The sequence below is a fragment of the Scleropages formosus genome, chromosome 11 (assembly GCF_900964775.1).
Source record: "Scleropages formosus chromosome 11, fSclFor1.1, whole genome shotgun sequence".
NCBI classification, from domain to species: domain Eukaryota; kingdom Metazoa; phylum Chordata; class Actinopteri; order Osteoglossiformes; family Osteoglossidae; genus Scleropages; species Scleropages formosus.
The window spans coordinates 15,416,562-15,437,722 of NC_041816.1; the positions used below are offsets into that span (position 1 = coordinate 15,416,562).

General features: G+C 39.2%; 1 protein-coding gene across 2 annotated transcripts in view; it reads left to right on the plus strand.

Moving 5' to 3' along the window:
- Window positions 1–21,161, plus strand: part of scaper (S-phase cyclin A-associated protein in the ER) — a 97,260-nt gene that overhangs the window by 55,256 nt on the left and 20,843 nt on the right. For both annotated transcript variants that reach the window (XM_018763772.2, XM_018763773.2), the window contains exons 23-25: window positions 4,758–4,873; window positions 15,754–15,877; window positions 19,355–19,581. In XM_018763772.2, the coding sequence (XP_018619288.2) occupies window positions 4,758–4,873; window positions 15,754–15,877; window positions 19,355–19,581 (467 nt within the window). The remainder of the gene's footprint in view (window positions 1–4,757; window positions 4,874–15,753; window positions 15,878–19,354; window positions 19,582–21,161) is intronic.

Sequence of the window (21,161 nt, forward strand, 5' to 3'; positions counted from 1 at the left end):
CTGTGGTAAGGACTTGATAATATTGCTGATATTTATTGTATTCGCATTCTACATGTTTTTATAGAAGCATGGAGCACATCCTTGTTTCCAGTTGTAAAATGGATCTATCAAGGGAGGAGGGTGTAGAAAATAAACCATAAATTTTGTCACTCTGCGTTTTAAATCGCAGTCAGACCATGGCTCATGGCTATGTTCCTAGCTTGCAGGTGCACATCTTTTGTAGCTTGATGTTGTTGCGGTAGGTAGTAGTTGGTATTTTTTTTTTTAAAAAAAAAAAAAAGCTCTAGTGAAAGTAATGCATTCACTCATTTAGCCCTTTTCTCTAAAGCGACTTCCAGTGAATGCTTTGTAGCTGACACATTTTCACCCAAGGTGAATTACAAAGCTAGATATACTGCAGTAGACTACTTAGAATGAGTCACTCATCTGTACACCAAAAGAACACACACTGTGATACACGCAAGAGGAAATCTGAAGTCACTAAACCACATGATTTTTACCCGAGCAATTTAGGGTACATGCATTGCTCAAGGGTACAACTGTAGGAGGTGAAATTTTAACCTAGGTCCTTTGAGTGCAAGGCAGCACCTCTAGCACTACACCATCTTCTTCCCTTAAATAATGCTTACAAATTTAACAGGATTTTTTTTTTTTTTTTTTTTTTCCTTGACGTTAGCATGGGAGCAAGTTTTGCGCGTATGGTGTGAGCACGTTCTAAGGAATTTCAAATCTTGAAGTCTCATATTAAAAACTGCAGGATTAACTTCTTGAAATCAGTTTCATGGAAATCATTCCATGCAGAGATAATGTTGTGTAGGAATCCTGTATTTTGAATGTAAATGTTTTTGTAAGATACAGAGTATCGTTACAATTTTACTTGCATTTAGTGCAGTTTTATATTTCATCTTGTACTTTATCTTAAAATCTTATGACTGTTGCACAAAAAGGTGCATTCCTAATTTTGTGTTGAATTTATGCCTGATTGACTAGTCAAGTAACCTGTGGGTAACTGCAGTTGTTTTGAATGCAGTGTTTCCTAGAGTGGCTCAGGTGAGTGTGACAAGAGTTTCGTTAGCATTGGAGTTGTCTAATGAGCTAACAGGGTAGGTTGTTCGCAGTAAATTGAGCATCAGGGTTTTTTTTTTATTTTATTTTAAATAATGACATTAATGAATGCAGCCAATTTTGAAATTCAATTGTAGGCGCAGGACCAGCAGGAGTACTGCAGAACATTTATCTGTTTTTACCATAATTTTTCAACTTGCTATCAGCTTTCAGGTGAATCTTTCTTTTGTTTTAATCTACAGATGCACCTACCGTTTTAATCCATATTAAGCTTTGCCCCTTCAGCTTAAGTTTGGTTGTTGGGATGATGTTTTTTTTGACTCTGTGTGAATGCTACCCGTTCTTGTGCACTTTTATCTGTAAGTCATAAATTATAGGGTTTACAACAATAAGGCATTTAGGAATGTGCTATATTTATTTTTGAAAGGGCTAATGTCTGTTTTGTGATTTCAATTGCAGTTTTGATTACTCATAGCATTATAGGATATGAGGACAAACGTACATTGAAAGTTTTGTGTTTTATACCAGCTGCTTTGATAAGAATGGCCTGTTTTTATTGTGGTCTGTTTGATTTTGAGCCTCAGTAGTCACTATTGAACCCAGAATTTAGAATAAACTTTGCCTGGGAATCATTTTTCTGAAGTAATGTCTGTTCTTGCTTTTACGGTGTTCTAAATGTTCTGCCATTTAGCCCTGTAAATATCTGGTCTTTCAAAATATTTAGAGAAACCTGTTTGATGTGGTTTGTCTGTATAGCAGTGTTTTGGTTTTTTGTTTGGCAGGCTGCTTAGCTATTTTTTTGTTCTAATAGCCCAGTTGGCTGAATGTTGAAACTCGCCAGCCGTGGCCACAAACGAGACAATTGGCATCTGAGAGCATGGCGGATGGTACAAAGATCCCGCACTGGCCCGTGACACACTGCTCCTCCCTCCGTCCAGTTGTTCCCCATTTGCGGATTGTGTGCTGAGGTCCAGCTTGTACTGCCACTCCCCATTCCGCCCTGCTCTGCTGTCAGATAATTAGAGTGCTTTGTGAGAATTGAGAACAAAGGCCGGTCCGGCCCACATCTCCACCTCCTCTGTCATCTTTACACATTAGCAGCTGTCTAGCCTTTGATTAGCCAGCATAATAACACTTACACAGAGCAGTAATTGGATAAGATTCTGTGGCTATATAATTGAAGTGTGGTCTGTCTTCTTGCCTTGTTCTTCTACCTTTCCTCAAGGGTTTAATCAAGGCTCCAAAAAAAAAGTCTTCACTCCTGTCATTCAGTCGCTAGTTATTGGGGCAATAATGTCCACGATGAGTTGGTTATGGCTATAATAATGGCTACTTGAGTTTGGATTTCGGTGCGTCCTATTGAACAGGTTTAGTTTTGGTGGTACATGAGGTATGAGACAAACTCCTCTTAAGACAAATAGAAATCTTAATCTTATCAATGTGGGTTTTTAGAACAATGGAGAGTCACCTTCAAGGAGCTATCATTAAGGTAATACCATATGGTTAATTTGTCACTTTTTAATTGCCAGTTTTCTGCTGTTTCCATGGTTTATGAGGGTAAATGGTAGTATTTGAATTATTCCAGACGGAAACTTGAACTTCTGCAGACTTTCATTTTTATCTTTCCCGTAGACATGCATACGGGCCTCACGTTAATTTCATGTTTGTTTACATAAGTCAGCGTGTCTGATGTTCATTATCTGCCTTTCATTAATGTGGACACTGAAAAGGACTTCATGGAATTCAAATGTTGTGATGGAAATTGGAAGTAGATCTGATAAGTGGAGTTGATACTATGGTGCAGCAAGTAATGCTGTTTACTCATAGTGCCTGAGGGGTGCAAAAGAACATGGGTTCGATCCTACTCAGTCTGTGTGGAGTTTGCATGTCCTTCTCATATCTGCTTTTGTTTCCTCCCACAGTCCAAACACATGCAGTCCAGGTGAACTGGTGACTCTAAATTACCTGTAGTGTATATGTGTTCAGGTTCTCCAGGGAGGACCCCCCCAGCTTTGCGCCCAATGCTTCTGCGATAGGCTGTGGATCACCGCGACTGTACTCAATGACTCTACTCAAGACAAAGCAGTTATTGAAATTGGATTGATGGATGCAGATCTGATCACTGCATTGTGGTCAACGGTTAGCTGCAATAGACTTGTAAGGTATAATGTGACAACCCACAATGGCTTTCAGGCATCACCTCAATGATCTTATGCAGTCTACAGAAGTTATTTCACAACGCAGCTCTGTTGTTCCTCCTTTGTCATTGTGCAGATGAAGCATCTTGAGATTTGTCTGTGCTTTTGCATACAACTCTGAAAGTGTAACAGCGGCAGCTCGCTGCGTTTCCTGTCATCATCTTAAACGTAATCTGTGAACCTTGCTAGAGCTCCTTGTTTTTATTTTTTTTTCTTCTATCAGACAATACTGAATTCAGAAGGTTGTGTTTGTGATTGACAGGCCTGGAGCTTAAAGGAGGCTTCCCTCACTTCGGCTTGAATGCGTTCAGGCTTGTAGGTCAAACAATGCTCTGAAGTGCCCGACTTTGTCTTCTGCCACACACCGTGGGAGAAGCTGACCCTGTGAAATTTGGGAGCATCTATCCCCATGAGACTAAAGAATTTGAGGAGATTCCCATTATCAGCACCTCCTAGATGTTTGAACCCCCTGTGCTTCATAGCCATCCAGACAGCCATGCAAGACTGGAAAAGTTCACCCTTAGTTTTTTAACAGTTGATTTATTAAGACTTCTTGGCTACAGCCTGTGGCTCTGTGCTGAACTTCATAGTTCCTTTTTTTTTTTTTTTTTTTTTTTTCTTTCTTTTTTTTTGTTCCCCCTCACTACAAAACAAAATATGCTGATGTGTGTTTTGGGGGTCACACTTTAATTATACCACTTCATCTGCTTTCTCTTAATGATCATCCCTTGATCTTGAAGGAATTCTACAAAATATATAAATCTCATTGGTGTAAATTGATCCCTTAAGCTTATCTGTTTACCACTGACAAGGCTGGGGACTATTCCAGTAGCTTTCAGGCTGTTTTTTGTTTTATATATAGATTACATTTACATACCTTTCGTATGGACTAATTGGCTCTTACCATCATGTATAATCTATCTGACGCTGCTTACATACATACCATATAATAGCAATAATGGCTTAATTAGTTTGGATTTGCATTTCTTGTTTTACCTAGCCTTAATATATTTTAAGGTTAATGTGTACCAAACAATACTTAAGATTTGAAGGGTTTTATTATGGTTAATATTAATTATCTCAAAGAACTCGATGCTTAAGGCTCAGTATAAGGCTTTTTTTATTTTACCTGATGGACGTTTGATCATTTTGAGCCAGCAGTAAGTTTGTTTAGGTAGATGATTATCTCCTCCTTGTCATCTCTTTTGGTCTTAACTCTTTGGTACTGGAGCAGACCTCCCTGGCTCTGTAGGTAGATGTGCAGGTTTGATGTATTGCGCTAGGCCCTAACTTGGGGGATGGGGTCGTACTTTTGAGATTTACCAGGAATGCTTTGGGGATCATTCTGTTTCAGGTTTCACTTGTAGCTCTACTGTGGAAATGGCAGGGAGGGGAAGGGGGGAGGAAGAAGAAAAATCTTTCCTCTGTGAAAATAATTTGATACCCCAGTCTAGCTACCCATTCCTGACTGTGTTTCTTGTTCTTCCCTCACAGAACAATACAGATCAGGTGGTGTTTCAGGTTGGAGGGGGACTCTCAGCCCTGGAACAGATTCTGCAGGTAGCAGCGGTGGCCTCCTCTCCCACTTCTGTCTTACGCTTCCCATTGAAGTAAGTACTGGCTGCTTGGGTGCACCTTGTACAGTGTGCGTAATGCCTGCAATGATTTGTGTCCTCTCAACCTCCTCAGCTCAGAACATGGAGAGGTCTGTATAGTTGTCTAGTAAAGCACGATCCTCTAGACCACAATAATGAAAGAATTGGAACAAGCTGAAAGACTTGCGTGTTTTTCAAAGTGGGTCTACTCTTGGTGATGGCAACAACTGATTTGCTTTTTCTTAAACCACCTCATAGTATCGGCATTGTGTTGTCAGAGTATATACAAGCATTTCTCTTCCTTAAGCGATTCATACTTTTTTTTTCCCCTCATATACTTTGGCTCAATCATCAGCCAGAGTTTTTTTTTTTTTTTTTTTTTTTTTCCCCCCCCTCCTCTTTGTTTTTGAATAGGGAGCTGCTGTTGTGCTATGATGCACTCAGAAAAGCCATCATTCCCACTCATAAGAGACCTTAATGGACTGAAATAGTTGTCTGTAGACTCAATGGCATTTTCCCTTTCCACTTCTCCATTAAGGGTATTGATAATGCTTTTAGGCTTGTATCTCATTGCTCTTGATTATCTATCTATGTATCTGTACTGTTAAGAAATATGAAGTAAGCTTTGTCATTGAACCAAGTATCTCTGCTCAGGGTGGGGCCTCCTCACACAGAATTAAATTCTGTTTGCATGCTGGGACACATTATTTCCTTTTCACTCAAAAGATGTTCTTCTGACATGTCCTGGACGACTGTACGAGGAGAGAATCTTCCTGAGAGGCATTTCTTTCATTTTATTTTGCTGTATTCAGTCAGATCCTGGAAAGGTCCTTTGTAAGGATAATGGAATGGCCTTGGAGTTACCTCCTTTCATGACAAAACAACTACCTTGCCTTTACTTGTTGAAAAGTGCACACTTGGCATTTGCTGAAATATCCTGCTTAGGGGGGTTATTTACTTTATTTAGAATAAATTAATGGCTGATTTAAAAAAGAATGTGGGGAAGTCGGTATCGAGAACAAAGTCATTGAGGAAATAATTCATAATGAACAAAAAAGCGTTTTTTTTTCCTCTATTATGACACTGCCAACAAAAGTTTCCTTTAACGTGATAAAGATGCCATAAGTTTGAAAGGGTGAACAGTTATTTAATTTCTTGCATTCCCTGTTATAATATAGTTAATTTTTCAGTTTTTTATTTAGTGATAATTATTTTCTTATTCCGTGTAGATTATTGTAAAATGTTTCAGTCCACTGGCAAATTTTTTTACCTTGACATCAGGGTGGAAATTAAAAAAAAAAAAACTTGTTTACTGTGTACAGTGTCTAGTAAACTCTACTTTGTTTTTAACCAGGCAACATCAGCAATACATTTGTCAATTCTATTTATTTGTATTAAAAATGTTGCATATGTGACACACAACTTTAAAGTGCTGATAAAATATTCATAATTAAGTAATTTTCTAGTTAATGCTATAATTTAGTCAACGCTTCACGACTGTTGTAAGTGCTGCTGTACTCAATGTCACTCTAACTATTACAGAATTTGGAGATCTCAACCCCTGCCGTAGGTTGCATTACACCAGAGGATTACACTGCCATTTCATGTTACAAGCACTGAAGTTACAAATTTTCACAAATGTTTGTATATTGTTTGTATCATATATTCTTCATCCTTCTATTTTATAACATTTCTGTATGTTGTGAACAAAAACAACCTGAATCTCTGTTACTTTGCAATAAAGTGTACACAAACATGATATGACTATAGTACCCTTGAACATCTTTATAGAATGAATTGGCCAAGAGTTGGCACTTACTAGGGATTTGTGGTGAGACTGTATTTTTATGTTTTAATCATTTTAAATTTAAAAAAAAAAAAAATTTAAAAATTTTAAAAAATTAATTAAAATTTAAAAAAAAAAAAAAAAATTTGTAAGACGCACATTATCTGTTATAGCTATATCCAATACACAGTTTAGCCCATAAATTTTGGGACATCTCCATTTGTAAGCTTTTAATGATTATGTTGATAATAGAGTGCTGAAAGTGCCCCAAAGATGATGAATCGGTTAGCAGGCAGTGTTGAATAGGTGTATGCAGAGGTTATGTGTTTCTGTACTTTTAAATTAGTTTTTTTGTAGTTTGAAGTTACTTTTTTTACTTTTTTTTTTTTTTTATAAATTATTTCACTGCAGTTGGCTAGCGTTCCTTGCATGATGTACTATCTCCGACCTTGTGTTTTCACAAAAGGCTTCAGAATACTGCAGCCTTGCACTGGGCAACTGGTTATTCTATGGATAATGTATGTATGGATAGAGTTATTAGAGTATTTTGTGTTTCTGATAATTTTCTAACTTAAGTCATGAATTAATTGAAGGACACCCTTATTGTGTAGCTTTTATTGATTGTTACTTAGTGGTAAAAGTGACTTTGCAGTTACCACTACAGAGATTTTCTTTCCCAAAAGTGTCTAAGTTGAGAAGTTAATGTATATGCCAGGCTATGCACACTTTGGAATTTTGGGCTGTACATGTCATCAAGTTGCCTTAAAGGCACTCACTTCATCAAAAATATTTTATATGCATGATGGTGTGTGTCTTTGGATTCTAAGCATAAATCAGCCTTTAATAAGCTTGCTTTCTTCTCCCTGCCTGTTCCTTACTAATTATTATTACCCATCTGATGCTGTAGCATAATAAACTGAGAGACTGTAACCTTAGCAGACACAAGTTGATCTGTGTGCTGCATATTGATTGTCTCCATGCAGATAATTTGAGTGATTTTGTAAAACAAGCTGCTGAGATTATCTGGAACATTCCTTTCCCAAACACTGGTTTCCATATTATCATTACATTAATGAACTAATTATTCTGCTGCACAATGTTAGTATTGCAAAGAAATGGTCGTATGTCTATAGTTGGAAAGAGACTGCTTTGGTGTACATAAATAACCTGCTTGTGAATGTCCTGGATTATGCATGGACTGACTGTCTTGTAGGCACTGACCCTTAAAGTCCCAATGAATAAAGGTAACAAAATTTACCAACAAGTACCACCTTCCTCTGTGGCTTGAACTGATTTTTTTTTTTTCTTTTCTTTTCTTTTAATGTTATTCCTCTTTTTGGTTCTTTTTGCAAATAGTTATTACATGTTCCAGTAATACATTTAGACCTGCACTGTAGAACTTTAGGACATGTAGTGATGGATGACACCATTACATAGAGACAGGAATTAACTTGTTAAAACTCATTCATTCCTACTTAAGTAAATCTGGAACACTCTGTCAAGAAACATATCCGATAAGGGGAGAAGTGTTTTTTTTTTCTTTTTCTTTTTATATGTGGTCTGTAATGTGACTACATGTATAAAGGTAATAGCATTGAAATTCTGCATTCACTAATTGCATCTAGGGTAAAGGTAGAGTACTGTAGTCACTAAACTTGGCCACTTGCCTGGCTTTTGTGGTAAGGAAGGCTACAGAAGTAGTATACCATTGCTGCCTTCTGTGCTCTGTCATCCGTGTTACCAATATGCTACAGTACTGCACTGAATCGTTAGATTCATTATATGAAACTGATAAAATGTTAAGGCATTATAGCTGACATCTCTGCCTCCCAACACCTTAAAGGGAAAAAAGTGTAAAAATGTTTAAGGCACCATTTTAGATGTCTCATCTGTCTCTTTTTGGGTTTTTTTTTTTTTTTTTTTTTATATTAAATTTCAAAAAACATGTTTTAAGTTAAAGCAATGTTGTACAAGGTCACCATATTGTTTCAAAATGTTGGTGTATTTGGCGGTTTCAGACTGGAGGTTTTGGCTCATGTCTTAGCTTGCCTGTTTTTTCCTCACAGCTGCCAGAAATGAACTGCATGTAGCTATTCCCAGTGACTTAAGGAATGGTCATTCTCATGTTCATCATTGATACTGTTTATCATTGTCTAAAATGCGTTTGAGCTGGCCTGAGTAGTAATCTTTCAGAACTTCTAAGTACACCTGTGGATAGGTTGATGGTCTCATGCCATATAAGATTCCTGTCAGTGTGTACAGCCCTTTAACTGATCAATTAGGACAGAGAGCAACCATGCCGAAGACAAGATCCTCTTCTCTACAGTCGTTCATATATGATGGTAACATTTACTTGGTTTGAAGTGTTATATTAAGTCTTCACATTGTTCATGATGTCCCCCTACCCAACCAACAGAGCAATTCTTTTATGACAGAGTAGATAAGTGATGTACAGAAGAGGACCTTGTCTTGTGGACAAAGGTGTGTAGTAAAAACAGTATTCAAGTACTTTTACTTTCAACACCAGTACTCAAGTATAAGTGCTTGTCCAAAAATTTAAAAGTAAAAAAAAGTATGAGATAAAAAAAAAAAATACTCATTACTTTAATTCAAATTGTTTTTAATGTTCCAACTGACTAGCAAAGTTAACACCTTAAATATATGTTTGATTTAAAAAAGATTTCAATAAATCTACTGTTCCAGCAAAATTTGGTTATGTCATTAAGACAAAAAAAAAATTCTCACCAAACGTTGATGTCGTAGCTAAGCAGTTCATTAGTCACATTTTGCGAACTTGCTTTAGTCCATCAGTCTTTCTAATATGATATCTGTCTAGGCAATGGCGCATCTCAGATTGACTTCAAAACAAGTTATAGTTAACATTTAGCTGCTGCAATAAAGTATCTAAAAGCTGTGTGAATATTTAGGTGTTAATATTGACAATCAAGTTGACTCTAGGCAGAGCTTATTTTGTAGGTGGTGAATATTTCACAAGCTTGCTAAATAACAGAAGAAAAGCAGAAACTTTCTGTAACAGTTTGTTAGATTGACATCTTTTGGCAGAAAAGGGCAGGTGAATGTAACTAGCCAGCTTCACTAGGAACATATTCACAGTATTCACATTACCTTCTGCATTAAATTGTTACACTGCAAGTTCACAGAATCACATTATTATTATTATTGTAATATTTTTATTTAAATGTGATGTAACCTTTCTCTTTCTCAAATGAGTCCATGCACACTGTCACAGTAAGTATACTTTATGAAGTCTTTTTTTTTTTTAAAAAATAAGTATTTTGTATACACTGGACACTTAATGAAATTTCTGCAAATAGCTCAGCGTTCGGGGATCTGACAGTCTTTATCAGCAGCAGTGTGAAAGCAAAAATGAAAAAATTGCAACTGTAAAATTAACTGATTCTCTACTTATTATTCATAAAGTAGAAGAGAACAGAAGTTAAAATTAAAATGGGGCAGAATTGTTTTTTTGATATAGCCCCTTGTTTGCTTCTACAACTGCACATGAAATTTGGAAAAGGCTTCCCAAAGGGCATGCTTCGTTCAAAAAAGATTTAAAGTTGGGTGGAATTAAAAAGGAAACGATTACAAACCACAAAACACCGTTAATTGTGTTCAAGCTTTGCAGCCCTTTTTGAATATTAATGGAAGGTTTGGTTTTGTTTCATAGTACTGGTTAGTCAGTTGGTTAGTAGAATGAAGGATTATTTTAAGGATCAAAATAATTCATTCCCCCCCAATATGTAGGAGCCTTAACACACTATCTACAATCCTTCATTTAAAAATGTTTGCAAACCATGAAATACAGTGAACAAAAGGCATTTATTTGTGTCTCAGATTTTGTTTGCTTCAACTGTATAATCACATGGTATTGTCAGCAAATAAAATGCCTAAAAAAATTTATTGAACAATATAACCCATATTTCACCTTCGAGTCTAGCTTACTCACACACCATGCCAAATGCATTTAGTTACCATACATCCTTTGGGTTTCTTCCCACAATCCAAATATATGCATTACAGGTGAACTGATCACTATATTGCCTGGAATAGTGTAAATGTCTGATTCACGTTGTGTGACTACCATGGAGAAGGTATCCTTCCTAGCCTAGAACCCTGTGTTTTTGGGATGGGCTACAGGCCACTGTGACCCTACCTTAGCATGAACAGTTGTCGGTAGTGAGTGTGTAAGGGTGCCTTAGTTAACAATTCAACATGTTAACTGAGACTAGAATTGGTATTAGGGGGTTTAATTAAAACTCATCTGGAGTATAACTGGAAGAAAGTAAACAATGATAGTAAAAATGGAACAAATGTTTATTGAAGGGTTAAAGATGTAAACAAGCCATAAATGTACAATCCAGTGTAAGAAAGCTCCATTTCTGTAAAGAAAAGTTGTGTTTGTAAATATAATTCTTATACAGATTTTTGGTTTTCTGTGAAACAAAGTAGAAGTAAAATAATGTGGCAACACTATGTATTTTTGTAACCGCTATAACCAAAAAGGAGACTTTGGACTGGGTGAGCCAAGGGTACACACATAGTTTTTTGCACCATGTTTGCTCAGCTTTCACATTTCTGACTCCCACTGAAAGCAGCATAACATTTCATACCTTAGTTACTGGAACATTTAAAAATGTTCATGCAATTCGTACATTTTTTTTATTCCTTGATTTTTCTCAATAGGAACACTACTGATGACATTTGAGAAATTGATATGTCAAGTTGAGAATGGCTCTGCCATTACTGGCACACACCCCTTACAGTCAGTGTGCTGGGTTTGATAGTAGTGCTGGCTCTCTTTGTGTATTTCCAGTGTCACTGAAGCACACCAAATCACGTCGTGTTGGCACAACATTCTGCCCGCTTTTGTGTTCGTGTGTTTCGCACATTTTTCTGTACAAGTATTTAAAATCAACGTGCGCACGTGTTTAATAAAGATTGAGGACAAAACGGGCATAACCTATTAGTTTTTACTGGCTAATCATCAGTTATTCCTTTCTAACTAGTACCCTTCCTATATGGTTTCTTCTTGAAATCACCATAAGTCCTGTGTTATGAAATTGTGGAAATATGGATTTCTCCTTAAGAGACCTGAAGAGATATGCTCCAAATTGTCTCTGTGTGTGTGTGGTTCCTCCCCACCTTGCCCCCACCTTATTCAATCCATCCCTTGCAGCATTAACTATTTGAGCCCAGCCTAACAAAGCAACCGGTCTGTTGCCACTGACAAGGTTAAGCTGTTTAGAGTAGGTGAGGAGATTACACAGCTTATTATCCGCATCTCTCCTTCCCCGCTGGCTGGCAGCATGGGCCACCTCGGAAACTTAATCCGATGTCTACAAGATAAGGCTTTATAATGGAAAGATTAACAATGTGCTCGTTGTTTGTGCTCAGTGCAGTCTGGCAGGCTGTGGCACCACGGGCCTGGGGTACTGGAGTCAGGTTCTGTGAGCGGAGCCGCGTCGGATGTGAACTTTGACAGAGAACTCCGAGTCCCTGAACGGGAGGAATGCTGATGCGGGTAGGCTGGCACGCTTGGGTCAGCCTTGAATACCATGCTCTGGTAACTTGAGATGGAGAAGCCCTGTCACTTTACCAAATTGCTCCTCAAAGTCTTTGACATTGACTGTCAGCAAGTGGGGAAAGAGGTGGTGATTTCATGATTCGAGGTACGGCTGGTGTTGCGTGTCCCGATAATCAGGTGCAATTAGAGGAAAGGCGGCATTATCAAAGAACTGCAGTGGATCCATGTTGAAGCTCGAGTGGGCTTTTCAATGGTGCTGTGTTAACAGGTGTCCTTGATCAAGCTTAAGGGTGTTGCATCACAGCAGTGCCGGTGTGCAGCGTGGTTGTGATACAGAGCATGGGTGTCTGACCAGCCGCTGCCCTTTGAGACTGTGTGCATTGAGAGAAGTGGGTGTGATGAGTGCAGGGTGACATCACTGCCAGGACCTGTCCAACACACTACAGTCAAGCCCTGGGCATAAACTCGAAAGTGATGCCCAATATTTTACTTCCATTACCTCTTCTGTACATTTAACAGTTTATCAGTGTAAAGAAAATAAGATGCCTCTTAAATTTTCATTTAAAAGCTATTGTGGGATTCTTGTAATTATGTATTTTCAGCACTACTTTCATTGTATTTTGCTGTTGGTGAGTATAACCCATTATTGCACTGAATTATAATAACCCATTATTATACTGATTTATAAACACTAGCTGGCAGCAATGCAGTGATGCAAGATAATAGGTTATAAGAATGCTCTTTTCGATCAGACTGTTTTGTTTCTCTTTATCGTATGAAGTGTTATTTAAGCCCACACTGGCTCTGATGCCACCCTTCAGCACCGTGGCTCCTGCATCTCGCTTCATAGCAGCTCTGTTGCGCCCTTGTCACAGAAGGCCTGCCTTCAGACGGTGACAGTCGACAGCTGTTTCCCCCTTAATAAGATTAGGAGAAAGAAATTAGTTGTGCTCTCTTTAATCTGCCATTTAACGGCACAGGCCACCTGGGGCGTGCCTCCACCCATACTCTGCAGATTCCTAATGAGATCTCCTAATGATTCAGCCCTGGGACGAGGATGGCCAACTCACCCTGACTCGCTCTGCTCTACATGCCTCGTACAGATACCGTGAAGACGTTGATTGTTTTCACTCTTGCGTACATGTGTGGTGCATTAATTTTCTAAGTTTTTCCATTTATACACCACATAGAGAGTAGTTTGTTGCCTTGACTGCTGATGATCCTGCTCGTCCGTTGCTAGGACATTAACTTCTCTGTGCCATCCTTACCATATATATTTGACTGTGTCCCACACAGTGTTTGCTTGTCTTTCTACCATGTTTAATTCTTCATATTTAAAAATTATTCTTGTGGCCCGCTATTCTACGTGTCATACCATCATTCCACATATGGAAATCTGATTGCCTGCCCATTGTCTGGGTTTCACACTTTGATATGAAAATTTTCATTAGTTTGTGGTTGATATGTTGCATGGAAACTGAACATCTTGATTTTGCTGACTTTAATTGTCAGTCTTCAATTAGTCATCTGTCATGTTCTGTTCTAACTGGGCATGGGTCGCATATACTGGACTTCATGTTACTGGAATTGAGGCTTTGTTTCTGGCACTGAAGCTTTAAATGAGCTTTTACTTGAAATAGCCCAGTGTTTCCCTTTGAGAGGCAAAGAGTTTGTTAGCCTCCTGTGTGCATTGATCAACCTGTAAAACTGAGAAAATAAGGGAAGCAGATTTTTGAAAGGTAGCCCAGCCAAGGCTGTGACTGTCTTGTTTTAGCTTTTTTTTTTTTTTTTTTTTTTTTTTTTTTTATTTTTTTTTATTTTCTTATTTTTTTAATTACTTGGTAAAATCAAGCGACAAGACAGAATTTCTTACTGGAAAGTAAGCTTTGGCCAAGTTACACAAACGTTTCTTTTTTTCAGGCAAATCAATCAGCCAGTCCCAGTGCTGGTCAGCTGCCCAGAAAGCACAGTTTGGAGCGCGTCTCATGTTACTTCTGTACTCTGCCTGAATGGAGCCAGTATTATCTCTCCACTCAAGCATGCTTCTTCCTTTTTGCACCATTCTTTTTTCAGAACTGGACAGATAAGTCTCTCTTTTTTTTTTTTTTTTGGTAGAAAAGAATACAATATGGCGTTCATCTTTTCTTCCCCCCCCCCATCACCACATCTCATATAAGCTGGTCTTACTTCATTTCAGAAATGTTATGTTCCACTGAAGCATGATGCTGTTTTCTGTCCCAGATGCCTGCGTGAAACCTTATCGCTTTTGATGATCTCAGTTTATTTCAGATTTATATTTGATATGCCTTATGCAGCAGTCGGCACTACCAGAGAGCGAGAGTACCTGACAGTTGTAGACTATGTACTTTTTTTCCGCTGAATCAGTGTTTCCCTAAGATGGCTATACTTCAGTCCCTTTAACTCTGATTTACAGTGTGTGTGTGAATGATGGCATCAATATCATATAAAATCTTGCATGTGTGTCTGTGTATACACGTATATTGACAGATCTAGATCTATATCATACCATACCGTTTCCCTGCCAGTAAGGTTTTGCTGAAAATTAATAACAGATGTGAAAGTTATAGTTGATATCAAAATGTTTAAAACTTAAATAAACAAAGTCTACTTCAGATGCCATTCTTCCTAGAGCCAAGAAGGCCGTCCTCTGTGTTTTGGTTAAAATATACATATGTCAGAAAATATTAGCAAAGAGAGAGGGAGATAAGGGTGTCTGATTTGTTGATTTATCTGTTGCATTTATCTCCTCCTAGTTTAAAGCAGCTGTATGAAGTTGAGCCTTGTTGCATCTGTTTGTTTATTTTCAACATTTACCCAGAAGGGCTAACTTGCTGGTATGAGTAAAGTTCTATGTTTGCTTAGTTGATTTGTGGATTGAAGGTTTATGAGTTTTATTGATTTATTTATTTATTTGCTGCTGATGATGGTTGACTGCATGCCTTTTTTAGTGGTTTGCTTATAGTCTTGAGTGCTGGTTACTGTGTCAAAGACCAGATTGCCCACTGAACACAGAGGAATTCCATGCCACCTACATGTGCCTGGAGTTTGCTGTTTAGCTGTCCACTGGGAAGTGTTTAACTGACCTTTTAATATAAACTCAGTTTAAAAAAAAAAAAAAAAAAAAAAAAAAAACCTGTAATAAGGCCAGACACAACAAAATATATCAAACCCAAGACTTTCAATGATAAGACAACAGGCTTAACCACTATGTCACCTTTTTATATAATGTATGCATACATAAAGAGATGGATGGCAGGGGGGTAGCATAGTGCTTAGACCTGCTGCCTTTGTACCTAAAGGCCACAGGTTCAAATTCCAGCTCTAGTACCCTTCACCAAGGTACTTACCATAAATTACTCAGCTGTATGAATAACTGTAGGTAGCTAAACTTTGTAAGTGGCTTTGGAGAAAAGCTTCAGCTAAATGAATGTGTCTTAAATGCCTCCATCTTCACACTTAAGTTCACCTGTTTTTTCCAAATCTGTTTCCCATGATTGCCTTTGTGTGTTTGTATATGTAACATATTGTTGTGTCCTGTTACAGATCCCTGTGTGCTGCTGTAAATACCTACTACCTGGCGTGTTCTAACTGCTATGCAAACTGCATCTACATCCTCTTCAGCAACAAGATCACCTTCCTGATGGATGTCTTGTTACATCAGCTTACAGTAGGCAACAAGTCCTAAAATTAACTTTATTCAAATGAGATCTCACTTTGATTTAAGGTGTGTGTTTATGGCTCTCATCCTGTACAGTTAATTAAAAACCATTAAGCTCATTTTGTTGTCACCATGCAGGACATTACTGCCTGTCATGCTCACCCCCATGTTTAGCCTTGAACTGGCAAAGGTTTAATCAGCTTCCCTTTCCACTTTGACCTTATTCGGTCCTCCTCTTTTGCTTGACTGTGTCAGGGAGAATTAGAGAGGTAATGCTTAGAATTCCTTTTCATTCCTTGTGACAGGTCTATCATAAGAAATTCAGAGAACAGTCCTTGAATCCCATGGATAGGCAAGGAATCTCCTGAGCCAGGCAATTTGTTAATTGAAAAGTGATGTACATGTCGTGAATAATTCAAGCACAGCACTACTTGAATCACCAAAACATTTTGAGATGCAAATGAGAACTTTAACATAATAAAAGGATTGCAGCACTGTGTTGAGGCATAACTGAAAAGATTTTCATAAAATGTATCTGCATTTTCCACAAATACTATAATTTACTCTGTCTTTAAAATATTGGTTAACAATAATATGTATTCAGGTATTAAGGTCCAAAAGGTCATATTAAGGATTACACAATGAAAATTGTAGTCAAAACATAATAATGTCATCTCCCAGCTGCTCTTGTTCCACACAGGAAAAGACAGCACTTTTTAATTTAGCCCTTTGAGTTCTTTTTCATCAGTAAATTTTCCTGTCAACATGCCGCATATCCTTTGCAGCTATGCCTTGGTTCTCAGCCATCCAGAGGGACGGGCTCCATAAATTGAAGTTGCACTGCAGGACAATGAGGGACTCAGCCAGGCTGACACAGCAAGGGCGGGTGGGATCACACGGTGTCCTTCAGCACGTTCCTTCTGGCTGTAAACATCAAGGGGATGCCGGAGAGCACTGTGGCATGAAAGGAACAGACAAAGGCCTGGATACCTGCGCAGACCTGCGACCCTGTGCCCACCTTCTCAAGTGTGCGCATAGCAGGCCACAAGAGACCGTGCTGTTTAGTAAATACACAGCCTTTACTGGGGCTGCATTCTCCGGTTTCCAGTTTCAGCCCACTGCAGTCAGATTACCTTCAGGGCAGAGGGGGAGTCAAGCTTATACGTTTTGCACAAAGCATTCTTCATTGGTTATACTGACGAGTGACATATTTAATAGCGCAGCAAAAACTTTGTTTTGGGTCGATGGATATCCACAAAGCCCAAGGCTGTTTAGAGAAGCTGTTTAAAGAGTGGGTAAAACTTAGCTTTTTACAAAAGTGTTTCTTTTAAGGCTGGGATAGATAGTAATTTGTAAATGGGGCATCTCCATGATTCCCCCCCCCCCCATTTTTATTAACTGTAATGTAAACTTTTCCCTTTTGCTGTATGGAGGAGTGGTCTCATTGCACCGTTTCATGGTGCTGGGTCCCAGTGTTTAACACTCATCTCACCACTAGTGTGTTTGCATTTGTTGGTGTGTGAGAGAGTGCATGCATGCACATGTGAGTGACTGTGTGGGCGGCATGGCCATACTACCCTATAATTAGCATAATGTAGAATTCCAGAATGCTCACACATGCCGTAAGCATCCTCTCCATACAGCGGTATGAGCCATGAAGACTAAATCTTGTTGTTGTTCCTACCTGAGAGATTTTTTTGTATCTGGGTTCCACCCTCTGTCTTTCAGGAGCTAAACTTTTAACCCTGGTTATAGGAGGAAACCACAACATTAAACGGCTCTTTTACCTGTCTCGTTATTCCTGATGTTTATTGGGTTTCTGACCAGCTGGGTGGAATGTTGCTGTTCCCTCTCTGCACAAGAAAAGGTGCCCATCTAAATCTTTACCCATGAGACTAGCTGAACATGAATCCTAGCTGCTTATCAGACCTTCACTAGCCAATTGTGACTTACAGCTGGCTCCATATCACCTTCGTCTTGTTGGTCCTTGCACTCTGCTCATTTCAGATATGCATCAGATAACTACACGTACAGAATTCCCCGAATAAACCTGGAAGTTGCCAAATGGATGTCTGGAGTGTAAAGATTCTCCTTATTATTTGGCAATAATTTCAGGGACTTCTCAGTTGCCCATGAGTCTATACCACTAACTTGTGCCCTCTGTTAAAGCATAATAAAACCATGTATGGGCAGTTTTTTATGAAGCACCATTACAAGATCCCTGCTACATCTGGGCTAATGGCCCTGGCATGTGAGGGAAGGTGGCCATTTTTGTTTATTTTTGCCATTCAACTCCACTGGGAATGCTTTACAAATGTAGTTGGAGTTCAAAATGAGAATACCATTTTGTGAACAGATGTCATGGACTTGTCATATGGGTTCCATAGCCTAAAGTGGCAGCTGTGTCAGGGGCTAATGCTGCTTTTTCCATAATGTAGCATCAAAGTAGGTACTTAGTTTTTTTTCTTCTTTATGTGTGTGTTTTTATGCAATTTGATGCGTACCTTTCTGTTTAGTCAATATTATGCCTGTTACAAAAGTTGGTATCGAATATTTGCTAAATTAAAGGCTCAAATGCACAGAGATCATAACTGCATTAAACTGTTCTCTCAAAACCACAGTGCTACAAAGCACGTGGTTCTTGCTCAGAAAAATTCACTTCGGTCATTTCAGATAGTAAGACACTGGACTGCTCGTTAGGTATATATTAAAATCTCTTCCGATATGGTGCCGTTGTGTTCCGCTGCTCATTTCCGCTCATCTAAAGCCTTCAGTTAAGCCTCTTAAATGTAGATGGAGGATGGGATTGTGCTCGGATGGAAAGTGAATGGAAAAAGAAGGTGTGCTCTTTGACATGTTCAGTACACACATAAGTACTTGTGTCCCCTGATTGTCGTGGTGCAAATGCATGTCTACATTCTTCTAAGCATGCAAAGTTTTCTCCAGTCATTTGAATGACTCACCATAGGAATCTCCCAAATGCATCATCCATGACAATGAGAACATTTTTATATTAGTCTTCTCTGATATGCTGTGTTATCAAGTTGCCTGTGATTGAAGGCAGACCTTAAATTACAGTTCTCTGGTTTGTTGGGCAAATCATCTTTCCTTAGCTGTTTGCTGTAACTGCCGACTCTGAAGATGCACAAGCTGATAAATCACTCAGTATGTGACGTACAGTGTTTATGGCAGATATGTGGTTAAATTCACTTTTCAGCTTGTCTTTGAATTGGGCAGAGGAGTGGTTAACCCCTGGAGGAGTTCCTATTACCTATGGGGGGGGAAGCAGTAATGTGAAAACTCAATTTGGCCTTTTGGTCTTCTGAACAGTTTCTGTGGCATGGAAAAAATGGCCACATTTTAGGCAGACAGGAAACCCTCTGTTCTCTTCCTTAGCTTCTCTTTTGTTTACAAACTGAGTCAAATTATTTCAGCCTCAGATGAAGTCTGCCTGCCAGCGCTGACGTCGCTGCGTTTTCCCCTCAGCTGTACATCCCAGATGAGGACAAGTCTGTATTTGGGCGCAGTTTGAACAAGCAGGTGTTTGAGGGGCTGACCACTGGGCTGCTCCAAACCAGTGCTGCGGTGCTCAAGTGCCTGCTCTCCCACCCTGCTGAAGAGGCCCTCAAAGCCCCCAGGCCATCCGTTCCGGTTTCCAACAACCAGCTCCTTGCCGGGGAACCCTTTAACAGTCGTGTGCAGGACCTCATCAGGTATTTTCTACGCTCATCTTTCCCAACGTCTGCACAGCACTCTCTTTAACAGCCATCTGCCTGGGTGTCACACTCCTGCTGCCTGTCTCTTCTTTTCCCAACACATGTCTCCCACAAGCCCAGGCCACAATTTAGCTGCCTCTCACATACAGAGGTGCATCCTCTGCATTTTTTCTTCTAAAAATATCTCCCTTAAAACTTGGTGCTTTTTTCTTTTCTCTGCATTTTAGTGGATGAACTTAAGATTTGTGGCCAGATTTCTTGGCAGCTTCTCTAACCATTTATTATGAGTGACATTCCTTGTCTAAGAAAGGGTTTTCTGTGCCTAGCTAATAGGAAAGACTAAAATAAGAAACATAAATGCTTCAAAGAAATCTCCTAAAAGATAAATGCTCCTTGGTTCACATCCAAGAATTTCCTCTATTTATTTATTTATTTTTGTTTGTTTATTTATTGTATTTTTTCCTTTTAAAAGCGTTCACACAGTTTCTTCTGACTACACATGCTGTATAGGCCTCTCGCTCATGGATCAATATATAACAGGAACTGTGCGTTTTGGGGCCATACATCCCGTTGTATCCATGTTAGTTACACAGAGCTGCACATACTGTATCTAAGGCCGGAAAGCAGGAGTCAGGCCAGTCTTTCCATCCTGCACATGACAAACAGTCAGCCAAAGTCCACCACAGAATTCTGGCACCTGCTCCTTCATCCTGATGGTTGAGAGGAAGACATTGCAGTCAGTGGACAGATAGAGAAATGAGGCAAGACTTACAGCTTCCCAGTGTCCTCTCCTGTTGCTGCTCAGCAAAGTGAGTCATCTGACTAGCACAGCTGCAACATCTCAGGAGCTCCAAGTCCAGTCCCTCAGAGTAACAAGCCACAGGAAAACTGCTTCAAGCAGCCTTGTCCATTGCATATCATAGTCCAGTTATAAAATACAAATCAGTTTTTGCACTACTATGTGATCATCTCTTCTGGGCAAAGAATGTGTTCTTTAAAAAATTGGAGAGAATGATTAAAGTTCAGTTCTACTGCATTTATGAATACTTAACAGAGCAGAAAGCAATCGGTGATGTGCAGATTTTCAGGCATTGCCCGTTACATGATGGTACTGAATGTTGAAGTAGAGACACACAGTGCTGTGCGAAATGGTTATACCAGCTTTACAAATGAGCTTTAAGCCACATTGTGATTGGGGGGGCAGTTTTCAACTCATAACAAGGAGCTTAGGTTCAAGTGACAAGTGACCTGTTAGAGGGGTGAGAGAGGAGATGGAATTGTAATTACAAGCATTTAAAAGCACCTCCTTTTGAGTGACAAGAGCTGCAAAAAGAGCACAAGAGAAAGAAGTAGGCAAGGGGGCCACGGTTTGAGTCGAAGGCCAGCTTGTTACAGCAGAGTCATTGAAATGAATGGGAAGATGTTAACATTCCAGCAGGTTTCGCACGGTGGGTGAGGCTTAACCAGGGGCCGGCATTAACACAGACGCACCTGAGCCAGACAGACGGCGACAGGGGCACAAATCCAATGGCTCCTGACACCAGGAGACACGGCGACAGAGTAATGGCGCAATTAGC